General features: G+C 37.6%; 1 protein-coding gene across 3 annotated transcripts in view; it reads right to left on the reverse strand.

Moving 5' to 3' along the window:
- SLC28A3 (solute carrier family 28 member 3) overlaps positions 1-6,228 on the reverse strand; it is a 46,120-nt gene extending 39,892 nt beyond the window's left edge. Inside the window, exon 1 of one of the 3 annotated variants that reach the window (XM_080574721.1) lies at positions 5,867-6,228. Coding sequence is in view for 2 of the 3 variants with exons in the window: in XM_080574723.1 (XP_080430849.1) it covers positions 5,867-5,923 (57 nt within the window). In the remaining variant the exon portion in view is untranslated. The remainder of the gene's footprint in view (positions 1-5,866) is intronic. The other 2 variants (XM_080574723.1, XM_080574722.1) reach the window with 2 other exon arrangements.
- Between the last annotated feature and the right edge of the window lie 8,216 nt (positions 6,229-14,444).

Below are 14,444 nucleotides of genomic sequence, written 5' to 3' on the forward strand. Positions count from 1 at the left end.
AATGGCAAGGGCATGGATTTATCTTGTACTTGTGCTCCTTCAATGTCTGTTTGCTTCCCTGTAGACAAGCTGTTTATTCGACTAGTCTTTTTGAATAACTGCATTCTTTGAGCTTCCCTCCTACCTTCTCCTGGGGTTTTGAGGGATAATTGGTTTTATAGAGAGTACTTCTAGCACTTGCTTTTGGTTGCACTTTTAACAAAGGCATCCACTCAAGAGTAGATTGTTTTCCACCCTTCCAGGTAGTGATTTAAACAAAATGGTTGTCAGAGAATCCAAACAGATGCTTTAACTGTTTTACATTTAAGGGTGGATCATTACTTCCGCTCTGGAGATTAGGGCGCTTAAGCAACTCAGTGCAAAACAGATGCTTCAAAAGCAAACATTTTAATTTACCATGTTGGATTAGGTGGATTTTGTGGATTGCTTTCAGTCAATTGAAATGAAGTCACATGATTTATAGTTCAAAACTTTTAAATTCTTTTAATATTCAGTGCAGCTTAAGACCATTAATCTGAGCTGTTCCAACATCTACTGTCTGATTAACCAGTGTCATCATTCTGAAGACGTTTAAATGAATGTTAAATACTGAAATAAAAGGGGGAATTTTTTTGATCCATAATCATAGTTTTCATAATTTTCTGTCAGATTATGAAATTCAGCATACAGGATCGAAAGTGTTATCCCAGAATGATGAATATCCATTAACCATGCCTTAAACTGAGGTTAAACAAATCGCAAAGACAGGAGATAAGATAAATAAAAGACAAAATAAAAAATGTGTAGTGCCAGATTTAAATTTAACTGGCTAAATTTTCATGAGATATTTTTAAACGGGCTGTAAATTAGGCTCACCAACCTCTTAGTATGTTAGTTTTCTTTAAAAGCTTAAGTTGTCTGTCTTCTACCAGTAGGACAGTCAGATGGTATTTGAAATGCAGTATAAAAAAGTTACAATGATAGACTGGCAGAAGCTGGCTGTACAAAAGAAATAGAACAAGTAAGTGTATGAGGACCAGAAAGCAAAATTCAGAAAAACTGAAAGAGTGAAGATAACAAAGTATACATAGCCCCTGTAGCTATGGCATTCAAAACATCTGTTGATGGCAAGCAGGAACACAAAGAGGATGACAAAGACAAGAATCTTAAATATATTTACTTAGCCTCAGTACAAAAGACGGTAGAGGTATGACTGGCTTTTACTATTTCCTGCAAGAAACAGGGTGGTATATCATAGTAGGAAAACACTTTTTAAAATAAATAAATAAATAAATGCAAGCATGGCTTTGGAAACAAATTTAGAAAATGTGAGAAAGGACCACATAGTTTCCTGCCTGTGTCTGATGATGTTATACAGTGCAATGCCTTCATAATTTTCAAGGAAAATTATAACAGGGATGCCCATAAAATAGGATATTCTTCACAGCGCATATACTCTTTGTTAGGCAACCAGACTTGAGTATCTAGGATGCTGTGGAGAATGCTGATAAATACTAAGAGAAATAAACGTCATTTTTATAGATATATTGTTTGAATGGAATGGAGTATGAAAGCTGCATTTGTTAGGGCAGCACCTTATGCAGCATGCATAAAAGGCAGAGTTATATCTGAGATCCTTCCTCAGGTGAGCTCCTTAACAGCATGGTGTGGTAGGCTACAAAAACTGGTTCTGACTGCTTAATGCATCATAACACTGTCAGTCAGAGGCTAGTGAACAATAAATATTTATTACCTGTTATCTGCCCTTTGCATTGTATTTAGTTTATTTTTTTAACTCCCAATTCCTCCCTGAGTCAGGGCATTTTTTTTGTCCCACTTCCTCTTACCATTCCTTTATGAGCCATCTCTTTTCATCCCTTGAGGGTTGTGTGACTTCTTGTTTAATGTCATTATTAGCAGAGATCTGAATCATCAGAACTAAACAAATAAAACCATTGCATCTTAAATGCAGGCTAAACACAAGCTAGGCAAATGCTAACATCTGAGTGTTAACGTTACTGTCGGTGTAGCTGGATTTGTGAGCAGAAAATCCAGTGGGAAGTTGCAGTGAACCTTTAGCCAGTGCCATCAGAGGGAAGTTAACTGAATCAGATTGAAAGCAAGAGACACTGTAGCGTCTATGTACATTATGACATTATTGTAGATATAGACACAATATATTACATTGATGTGTACACGCTTAGCATGGACAGTCTTCTGGATAATAATGAGACTATGAGGATAATGTATCTGTTGATGATTCAGGTTCCTTAAATTGCATGACATATTTAAGGGAACAAAACAATTAAAAACCTGAATCTGATGGTTTAAACAATGCAGCAATCTGTTTATTCTAGCTATGAGTTTGCATCCAATGCAGGTAACTTTTCCATGTAGGCCTAATGTTTGCACTGGGGTTTTATCCTGGGTACATTGCCTTGGAGTGTTTGGGCAGACTGATAGTGTGGCTAGAGCTATGTGTCTTCTTAAAATCAATACAAGAAACTTACACATTGTAATGCACCCAAATGGCTGCTAGTAAATGAGCCCTAAAATCAGTGAGAGGGAGAGATACAGTGGAGCTGTACATTTGGGATTTGCCGTCTGTTTTCCTTTGAGAGCATTACAAGTTGTGAATGTGAGAAAAATCTCAAATAATTTTCTTCAGACAGGATCTTCTGTGAAGCTATTTTATTCACGATTGCAATGGTGGGCGTCCTGCCAATTAGGAGCGCATTACAGTAAACAAATCATAACCTTTTATTCCCTATTACCCGACACCTGATCACCTCCCCTGTTTCCTCACTGGCTGAGTACTACAGGTTCACAAGCTACTCGACGTTCCTCTATACCATATATGTACAATTTTTCTTTTTTTTTCAAGCCTTTAATTTCTCCCTTTCCCCCCCTTTTTTTCCCCTTTCTTATGTTTTGAGAACCTGTGATCTTTGTTTTACTGTTCCCACACTGCTCATCCTGTTTTTCTCAAGCTTCCACCTTATTTTGGAACAGTGAGGCCTTCTACTGTCCACTTATCTACTTAGCATTTCTCCTTATTATGACTACACAGCTAGCTTAGAATATAGAAAAGTAATTCTCTACTGCAAAAACACAACTTAGTTTCTCACATGAATGAGGAAAGAAAGTTGCTTCTGAGTCTCCCACGTACTGGCTATATCACAAGGCAATAAAATAGGAACTGCAGTTTTTGCAGCTATACCTATGGTTCCAGTGGAATCCATGAAGCATACAGAAGAGATAGCTGATATTTTGCAGGATCAAGCATTGTAAGAAATGTAATTGATGGAATTAGTAGAACTTTATGCTACACGGATGCATCTCTGAAGGTTAACATTAGATAACTGATTTTTAAGGTCTACTGTAGTTTGGTTGAAAAAGTTTTACACTCCTGTAATGTAGTGGAAATTCAATTATAACATTAAAGGATGTATATTTAAATATCAAGAGCCAATGTAAAATTAAAAAAAGCTCAAATAGTTATCCCCTTTGAACATTTGCATGCCTAGTTGAAAGACACATTACTTTATGTTAACAACCTCTTCATCCCGTTAAGAGTCCCCCTACATCATCAGGCAAAAGGCCAATCATTCTTGGCATAATAAAGCTCAAATATAATCCATTCGACAGCACTTGTTAGTATTTAACCGCTTTGTAATAACATCAAGAGCTGTTTTCTTAACATATTTACTTTATAAAACAAACTACCTAACTGGGGTTTACTTTGTCCCTGATTTTTTCTATCACTTTGCAAGTTAATCATTAAACAGCTCAGGTACATCTGAAGGTACTTTTGGAGTGCAACCCCTCATTGGTACTTAAAAATGGCTTAAATGAGTTTATTTTGAGAACACTTTTTGGTTTTGTGCTGTAGGGAAGATACTTAATACTAGAAGATACTATATCAAGGAGGAAGAAAAGTACTGCTTGTCCAAGAAAAGATCAAATACAAGAAAACAGGAAAAAAAATAGATGTGTTTCTTCTACACAGTGGCTTCTACTGTGAAGTGTTTTTTGTTTGTTCATTTGCTTTTGTTTTTCTTTATGGAGGAAGTTATCTATTTTCTTCTGTGCTTATTTTGCCAAGAGAGTGATTTATATGTTGAGTCAGAGATAGCATAAATGTAAATGTTAACTTCTTCTGGTGTTCCAATAAAAAAATAAAAAATAACCAGAAAACCTGACTCAAGTCCCAGATTTCATTAATGGCTAGTCTCAGTAATTTTACGTTTAGATTATTTAAATCAAATGAGATGTCCATGCTCCTGCAAACCTCTGCTGCAAGCGGGAGAGGAACTCCTGGGGTCTCTGCATATTGTCCAGGTGAGGCAGCTGTCCAAGGCAGGAAATTAACCAGTCACTGCTCTGTGCTCCACAGAGACTGCTGAGGAATTAGATGTTTTCCAGTTTGTGCCATTCAAGAGCATTTGGCACTGAGCTTCTGCAGCTGGAGGGGATGCTTCTCTCCTCTGTGAATCTGTATGCACAGATTTCGGAAGCTGACTTAGGCACCTGCTTTGTGTGCAAGCAAAGCCTGGATGAAGTTCTCACTTAACTCAATCATTTGCACTGAAAGAGACACAAGTTCATATTGCTTGTATATCTGCTCTGAATCAGAGATGTAACGAGGGCACTGTGATTACCCAGGAGAATGCCCTAACCACTGGGCTATCACGTTTTAAGAGAGTTATCACTCTGTCTCCTCTTGAAGCTGTCCCACTTAGCGTGAATTATTAACTATTGACTGGAGTAGGGACTTGACCCTAGCTCCTTTACATTCCGCAAATATTCCCCAGCTGGCAGGTTATCAAATCAGTCTCTTGTATGTGTGTCTCTATAGCCCAATGAATATTTAATTATTAGGACAGAGTGCTGGTATATTTATTGGTGTTAGAAAATATTCTGCATGCTTAGCTTCTGCAAACATTTTTCTGCATTATTTGAATAGCATTGGCTGATATTCATATGTGCTGTCCTTCCTGTTAGCTGAGCTCTGTGACAGTGTAAGGATTGAAGGCTGCAGGATGACATTAAGGGATGCATTACCACTGGAGCATGCATCAGAGCACCAGGCTCTCCCCTGCCCATCCTGCTTTCACTAACAAAGCATGGCAAACTGGCCAGGCTGTGGATTCGTGTTGTTTGTTCCTACTCTGATTCCTTTGAAGGTGCAGGGATGCCAAGCACTGAGAAACAATAACTGACTGGTTAATAGGTTTTTGTTTGTTTGTTTGCTTTTTGGTGCTTCAGCTTTTGAAATCTGCAATGTTTAAATATTTGTTAACATTCCCTCATGCACATAATATGAAGAACCTTCTGTGTTGGCTCCTTACCTCCACTCTGTGTTCTTCTCCAGAGCAGAACACACAGTTACACTTATCTTAATTGTGGAAGAAAGAAGATATGCCCCACTCTGATAGTATGATTATTTTTCCCATGTTATGTATATACATTGCTTTGATGAGATGTATGTCTGCTACATAATTTTGATCTCCTCTTCAACAGAACTGTAAATTAAGTATCCTCAGGAAAAAGCAGCAATTGATACAACAGATAGGAAAACAGGATGAGTTAGTTGTGAGACCTGTCAGCTTACCAAATATTACTGAGTAGGGAGACTTTTCAGAGATATCAGTATACCAGATAGCAGATGAAGGGAGTGAGACGAGCTTATTCCTGAATGTGTCAATTGTGGCTTTTTGTATAAGAGCATTGTACTTTGGCAGGATATCAGTGCAAAGCATATAAGGTGTTGTAGACTATCTGCAGGCAGAGAGCAGAAATTGCTCTTTCTTTACTCTGAGGTAAGCCTTGTTCATTGTTTTTAAGTCCTTTCTCTTCCCTGCAAAGCAAAGGAAACCACGCTTACCTGGAAGGCCAAATTGCGCATTCCTGTGTGATCACGGGTGGTCTCCTTCAGCTCCATGTGCCTAGCATGGACAGGAGAATTCAAGGTGTGTGCTGAAAGCTACTTGTAGCACGGGGCAACAGCAGCCACCATCCGGTTAATCCATCCACGAGGTGTTCTACTGCCACTCGAAGTCTGGTTGACTGGAGGGACTCTCGGGTCGCTAGCTCCACCTTCTTGCTCCCTTGGACTGCCCCTTCTGACCTGTGTGAGAAACTCAATTCAAAGTTTCTTGGGACCAGAAGGGAGGATTTCTGCATGCCCCCAAAAGCTGTTATCTTTCTGGGTGATTCCCCAAAGCAAATATATATTACATGACTTCTGGCTTTCCTTGTTTGCTTGGGGGAGTAAAAAGTGAATGGAAAATTTTCTCCACCCAGGTCTTTGAGACGTCAGCACAGTTTTTTTGTTTGTTTGTTTGTTTGTTTGTTTGTTTTTTAAGAGCTATTTTCAAGTCAACTTTTTTGATGTTATTATGGCTCTGTTTTCATAGTGGTTACGTATTTCATCTAGCAACAGAAAACATGAGGAAAGGAGCAGCAACTCCATGACCTTCAACAAGTATCTGTTATGCACTTTTAGTTTGCATGCCAAATCTTAAGGCACAGGGTCATTTGGTTATCTGTCCTGACATTACTCACCTTTAACTGAAGTTTACTTTTTTTTTACAGGTTTTCAGGATTGTTAGTTCCAGTATGGAAAAGTTACGCTCTTAGAACTGCTAGATGGGTCTCCTAAACGTGTTTTTAGTCACCTATGGGCTTCTCGACAGCTCATTCTCTACAAGTAGACTGAAAATAGTAGAGCTATTACTGACACTAATCTCTGACAAAATTTTGAGAAAAACAATTTTTTCTTTGAAATGCAGCAACATATATTTATGTACTCATTAGGTTCCTAAATTCCTAACTTTCTGCATGGACATTGAAAATGTTGAGTTTTTCCTTTTCCTGTGAAAAAGCAAAAAATGATGTCCTGTTTTAGGAATAAAGACACAATTGACTAGCATGAATAAATATATTTTTGGGAAAGAACAGTTGTCTGAAAATAAGGTGATGCATCTTTCTGAGGAATCATCTAATCATGTTTTAATTACATTATGTATCATATACTTGCAGTATATGGTCTCTGAATCTAAGTACTGCTTAAGAAGAAGACTTTTTTTTTCTGTGCTTCAGTATGAAATGCATAACTTTGAACACTGAAAAACAGAACATATAATTAAGATTTTTTTCTGATGTCTCAGATTTTGAAATCATCACGTTTGTTCCTATTTGTATTTGCTCTGTGAATACAGCAATTTCTGTGACTAATTGCCTCTCTGTTTGCACACTATCTGCCAGCAAAAATAGCTGCAAATATCTTTAACAAGTTTGGTATAATTGCTTGCTGATTACCATGTACCTCAGCTGTTTCTCTCTTCCTTTCTGCCTTCTATCTTCCTGCCAGTTTTGGAAGTACTTTTACTGTCAGAGGGAAAATGCCAGAGGAAACATGACATTGAGTCATTTTCAGATCCAGACCCTTCAGTCCTAGAATTTTTATTCTGCACTTGCATGATTGGAAGAAAGTTCTACAGAAGTATCTATACCAAGACACAAACTGACTTGATCATTTCAGTGCATAGTTTCCTCCTCTGAAATATATTTTATATTAGTGAACTCACAGGATACTGAAAGCAGTGTTGCTGTACACAAAGCACTGTGTCTTAAACACAAGGTGGGAACTGATGGGCACCTTTTGCTAAGATCAGCATGCAGTCTACTAAATATTAGGCTTATAGCAAACTCTTTCCCATTTCTGATTAGTTTAAATACTTAAATGAAGACATGGACTTTCAAGAACTGTCTGAAGGAAATCACATCCTGCCATTTCAGTTGATAACATTGAGCTTGAACATCTGTTTTCCAAACTCATGTGATTCGTCCAGATAAAAGATGGCATTGAAGACCTGGATTCTTAAATTTTAGGGTGTTATACAGCATTAGACAAACAGCTCTATCCTTGTAATCCATGTTGCCAAAATTATACCCACTAGTAATAGAAACATTTACGTCTGAGGAACTGCTTTTTAAAAACAGCACTAAGAAACTTCAAGTTCAGACCATATACTTCTGTGTAGATTACAGGCAATAGAAATACATTCTAACATAGTTTGTATTCAAGACTCCATTTCTCTTACTTATAGGGAGACCAATCAAAAAGCCTAACCTTGCTCAGTGTTACATATAAACGGGACTTACGTTTTTTCCTACTTGGCTAATACATGGAGGAAGTTCATTCTCCTGTGAAGACATAAACGTAATTTTCTTTGATGCTTCTCACTTCATTTTTAGCGGTAGAAATTTGTGAATTTATTGAAATAATGCTTCTCTTTTGCTTAGCAGGCCTCAGAAATTAGGAAATAAAAGCATTTGGTTGTGTTAAAAAATGGTCTGAAAAAGGAGCTCAGTTGCACAATTTACATAACGGAAAGTAGAATTTGTATGTGGAATGAGAAAACTTTCATTTCAATGAATTGTGTCTTTATAACTTTACAAGCAGCAGGCACAATGGGCTGCTGTTACTTTTTCACACATATGACTGAAACCCAGAAAAAAAGCTTGAGAAAAAAAATTATATTGTTGAAAATTTTGTAGATCCTTTCCTCAAAACATGAGAGATTTTCAGTCATTACATGAAAGCTTATTAAGGAAGCAGATAGCATGAACTTCTCCATGCCCTATGTGCACTCCCTCTGCTCTTCCACCACCAGCTCACCTCTTCCCCCCACCCCCCACCCCCCACAAAAAAAAAAAAAGCTTTTCCTTGAATCCTTGAGTTCTAATACAGGTAAAGAAAAGCAGAGGCCTTCCTAGCAGGACAGGCTTTCAGCTGAGCTTTATACTTTGTAATACAGAAGAATGTACTTCTCAGTAGCATAATGTAATAAAGGTTGATATAAATGGATACCCTACAGGCAGTGGTAGCTGTGCTGACAGCAGACATCAATGTTTCCCATATTTCCCATATACAGACATTTGATTAGTAAAAAAAAAAAAAAAGGGAGTATTATGGCAAATAAATAAAACTTTCAGTTAAAAAGAGGAAATCTTGTAGCCCCAGTGCTAAACAACTGCCATGAAATCCTAGTCATAAGGAATAGCAGGCATAACTTTAGCTTTGTCATGCTTCACATAAGAACACAGCAATGCTCAATCTACTCTGAAACTGTTATGAAGCCTGGCTACACCAGGCAGGGTTTTTTGGGTAATATATAAGAACCTTAATCAACAGCACAGCTTAGTGTATATACAGCAGGAAAATACATAGAAATATGACTCTTAATTATTTGCTAGATATATAAATAGGATGAGCAGGAGTATGAAGAAATGGGTGAGATATCTAAAAAGAGTGGCATCATTCTGTTGTTTTTTTCACTGCTGAACTACAGGAAACAAATTCATAGATAGGACATACAATTTTTCAAAAAAATAATTTCTACATACTTGACCATATTGATAACTGCACTAAATTTATTTAGCTGTATTTTCTAGAATATTCCCCCAAGATTTCAAAAACTTTGGGATAATTCAATTTCAAATAATATCTTTTACTGTCCTGAGTGAGCAGTATGTAACTTCAAACCAAAAATGGGCTAGATCATGAGGTGGGCAGAGCAGCTTCAGTCTTGATCTAATGACAAAACCCAGGTAGATTTTCCAGATATGCTGTTATTCTGGCAATCAATGACCATGATTGTCTGTGCAAAGTCTTTGACAAGGCTGTTGAAATCTCTGTGACAAAAGACAGAAAAAATCAAAATAGTTTGAGGAAGACTTTGGGGAAGAGTCAGAGTGGAACTGTAGACAGACAAGTATTTTTAAGATTATTCCATATTGCTTTATAGGTTTTGCCTCTCAAAGGAAGGATAAATGAACCAATAAATGTTTCACACATAAATACTTTCACACATAAATGGTTGGCAAGTAGAAAATGAATTGCTTTACTTTTTCTTGTATATCCCAACTTTTATTAAAGCAGTCCTGCTTATCACCGTACTAACTTCTCTGAGTGAAAAAGGTCTTTTCCACATTTGGAAAGACTTGGACAAAAATACACTCTATGCTAATATTTACAATCTCCAAGTTGCTGGTGTTTGCACTGTGGCCAACTCAATTATTATAAACATGTTCATTTAGGTTACCAATGTAAAAATATCAACAATATAATGACAATAATGGATGAAGTAATGACTGTTGTCTGGGAAAGGAACACAATATTATATGTGTAAAATCTTACCTCAACACATGCTTTTCCTGGACAACCTGACTTTGGGACTCATTAAAGGGGAACATTCTTTTAAAAATTGCCAGCTATTGGTCCTGCATTCTTTGGGGAAAGTTAGAAAGTAAAAAGTTCTTTCCAATATAAAAATAGTTTTCAAAAAATCAGAACAGTGTCAAGTTTATTGAAGTGTTTACACTAAAGAAAAGCCATTTAAAGAAAAAATCTTTTACATCTATACAAAGTAACAATACCTGATATTGAAGAAACACTATGTTTTTTTGCAGCCAATTCTGTAAAAGTGTACATTATTCATACCTCAGAAAGAATTGGTATTGATGGAAGCGTTATGTTGCTTCATCTGAAATCTTTTGCTAAGGAAGAAAAGAAATTACTAAACTTTTTGGAAAATGACAGAACATATTTCTGAAATCTGAATTTAGATGAGGAAAAGTGAATTTTTGATCTAGAAACTGTGAACTTTTTTACCCAGAAAAAGCAGCAAATTTACCATTCTGTCCTGGAAAACAGAAGAATGAGGAAAACCACAAGATAAAGGCTGGACAGTCCAGAGTGTCTAACTTCTGAGACGTGACATCTGGACTGTCTGGAATACTTTGAATGTGTTTGCTTGGTAGATAAATGGTAGGGTAAAAGCACCAGCTTTTTCAGAATAATTTTAACTTTTTGTTGGATGGACTTTATGAAAATATGCTACTCCCACAGTTGTGCAGTGGCTGGATGGCCAGGTACAACCTTCTCCTCTCCCAGCTTGTGCTGGGAGGTCAGTCTTTGGCCCACACTAGTCACAGCTTCATGGCATATAATTCTTCACTCCAGCTCCGTCTCCCACCTCTCCCTTTGAGATATTTTTGAATGGTGTGAATACTTGGGCAGAATAACTCTTGAGAAAATGATTTAGTTCCTAGGTTTAGGGTTTCTAAAACCCTAAAAGTAGAAATGCAACATTTTCATGTTTCCCACTTGTCCTAAAACTCCCCATTACAAAAGATGAAGAGTAATGTAAAGGAAATTCATGTTTAGCTAAATTAATGAATCTGTGAGGAAAGATTACTTGGGAGGAAATTAAAGGTATTTTGAAGACTTTTTTTTTTTTTTTTTTTTTTTTTTTTTTTTTTTTTACGTTGTGACAAATACCTATGTAAGTCTAAATGGCAGGAATCCTACAGCTGTTGATTCTCAGAGGTTAACAGCAACTTAAAGAGAACTCAAGGACATAACCCCAAAAAGAGTGGGCTTTCAGAGAAACAGAAAAAGGTCATTGTGTGTGACATATTAATCAAGAAACATGGGTTAAGTAAAAGAGAGTAACATTACATAGATACTTTCGCAGGACATTCATGTGACATGTGAATACAGAATGTAAATTGAAAAAAAAATCTATACACTTAAATAGGAAATGCTATCTTTTCAAATAGGCATGTGTGCAGACTCACTGGTAGATATTTGCTTTGTAATAATTTAGGTTTTGTGTTCAGTGAAATGAAACACTGCAGAGAATTGATGAATGGGCCGGTCACTGCTGTTACGAAAATTAGACCTCTGAGGTAGAAAGTGTATTAAAGGTAAGTAGTGCAAGCATGTTGCACTCTTTGTGAAGGCAGGTGTGGCAAAACCCATGGAAATTAATTTATAATTGTGGTATAAGGAAGATTTTTTTTCTTGTAGTAACAGTTGTTGTGGTGTAGCTGGGATGTGCAAGGGCTGTGAATACAAGGGCTGTGCCTTTGTGCATACCTGGAGTGCTTCGTCAGGGGAACTCCCCAGATTGTCTTTGTATAAAACAGATGGTGAACTGTTTGCAACAAATTACTTGACTGAACTCCTACTTTGATTTCTTACAAAGCACCTGCTTAATTGGTCCTGCTGCTATCCATATGCTGGGTTCCCATTTGGGTCAGGACTTCTGGCAGATCCTGTTGGGCAGAGACCAGTGGATAAGCACTATGAGCCTGTTGGGGTGCATTAGCCAACACCCTGACTGGAGAAACTGAATGATTCTGTGGGCTTCCCCCAGGCAGTTCCTGCTGCAGAGGAAGGAGCTGACCACAATTTGCATAGATAAAAGAATGTAAAGTCAGTAGAAACTGTACTTGCATTTGCAGGAATGGTAACTACAGGAATGGTAATGTAAGATAGTATTTTGTGCATGAATAAGATAGGCTATGCTCTGCAGATAGTTTAAAATAAACGATAGCAAAGGATCATGCACTTGCTGAAGTAGTCATCCTGTTAGCAGGACCTAGCACGACACTTACAATCCTAGAAGGATTACTAGAGCTGTAAGATCCCACCTGAGCTACCTTATGGGGACTCTCATCTGATCCAGTGACAATGCTATTGCAACACTTGCAGTGTGGAGCCCTGCATCATCTGTGCAGTTACTGACAGCCCTTTTCGGGAGATTTAGATCTCCACATGAGCAATATCCTATGTAAAAGATTCCAATGTATGTATTTTTAATTAGCACTCTGTCGGTGAATCTTTTTTTATCCATGTATTGGTCCACCTATTTTTTCTTACTCTCAGTTCAACAGGCTTATGTTTTCAAAATGCCAAAGCTCTGGATTGTGCCCTAATTTGCTGCTCAGACCAGGATGCCCAACTTCCATTCCTCCAGCCTCAGAGCCTCTTTTCTAGCATAACAAATGTGGTAGGAAAAAGGGTGTTGGGATGCATTATACCCTAACTATTTTTCATCTACTATACTACTATGATAAATACTTTCCATCTAGGGCATCTAACTAGGCCTATGCAAGGACAGGAATGGTGTGTGTGTGCTTTCAAGAGGAAGTAGAGAAAGATTTTGGGCTTAATCAGGCTAAAGGACCACAATAATGCAAGCTCTTTTGGGGCAAATTACTTACCCACTAGCTGTGTGTGTTATTTTGTTGTAGTTGTTGAGGGCTTTTTGTTGTTGTTGTTTTGTTTTTTGTTTTCCTCCCCATAGATTTTCATTAAGCAATCCTGCTTTAATTATGTACCACAGACTTGGTGGAATGAACTAATTTGAAACAGAACAAGCATATACTGTGGTTTTGAATAAATATTCTGTAGGTCTACAGCAAGAACAAAACTTCAAAAATGAGCCTTGTGTGGACATCAAGTCTTGAAGACAAATGGGGTTGAATATCACCTATTTGCTTGAAGTGACTGGGCTAAATCTGTGCCCCATGTTGGTTCCCCAGGCGAACCAGAGATGATGTAGTGTCTCTCTGCTTGATGCAATGGAATCACAAAGTGTGATTCTATTAAAGGTCATCTCCTGAGTGCTGAAGGCAACTTAAAAGGAATAGAAACATCAAAACCTTTTAAAAGAAAGAACCCTCCTCTTTGAATATCAGGAAGTCGATTCACTGAAATTCTTACACGATTAAACATCCTTTAGTGTTTTCCATATTTGTGTATTTTACATTTTTTGACCAGATGCAAAACTTGAAGTGAAATATCCTTCAGAAAGAAAATAATTCCCTAGGTTGTGGAATACTACACCAGCCAAGGGCAACATATGCACTCAGTTTGAACTCCAGGGAGTATTTTTTTAAAACTCAGATGCCTGGGGGGAGAGAGGCACCACTTAAAATGTTCTTTTGAATTTTTAATGGATATTTAGAAGTTCAGGCCTTTGCCACAGCTGAGATAAAAAGGCCAGCAATGGCTAAACACCACTGTTAACATACTGCTGTTAACACAGCTGAAGCTATTATCAACCAGATAATAGGATGGGTTTGGCCTTTCGGGAAGGGTTTGGCCTAGAGCACAGTTTGGGAAAGCTGCAGGTTGCCCTAGCATCACAGCAGTGCTACCTAGACCAGTTCTGCCAGCTGAAATGAAACTTTTATTGGAGACGGGAGGCTGTGCATGCCGTGCATTATCCCTGCAGGACACTTTCACCTGTATCCCGTTTTTGTCTGGGAAATAGTTAAGCCTGTTTTCCAAGACACCAAATCTGGAATTATGCCTAAGACTAAAAGCATATCTATTCCAAGCATAGTTTACTATAAGGAGTTGCAACCCCCTCTCTGTTAAGTATTTCAGGATATACATCTTTAAGCTCCAAGAGACACAAAACTACAGCTTGCCTGTCAAGGCAAAGGATTTAGCAGAACATAAGTGCATTTGGACAACCAACATTATAATCACCCTGAGGATTCCTCCTTTTGGCAACAGATCCTGTGTTACCACAGCTAATCTGTTCATGGGTATTTTAGATTTGAAGTCCCTTTTTTGCAGATTTTGTTTTACTCTGCTT

This window comes from Anser brachyrhynchus, assembly GCF_964034855.1.
Source record: "Anser brachyrhynchus genome assembly, chromosome: Z".
In the NCBI taxonomy this organism is placed as follows: Eukaryota; Metazoa; Chordata; class Aves; order Anseriformes; family Anatidae; genus Anser; species Anser brachyrhynchus.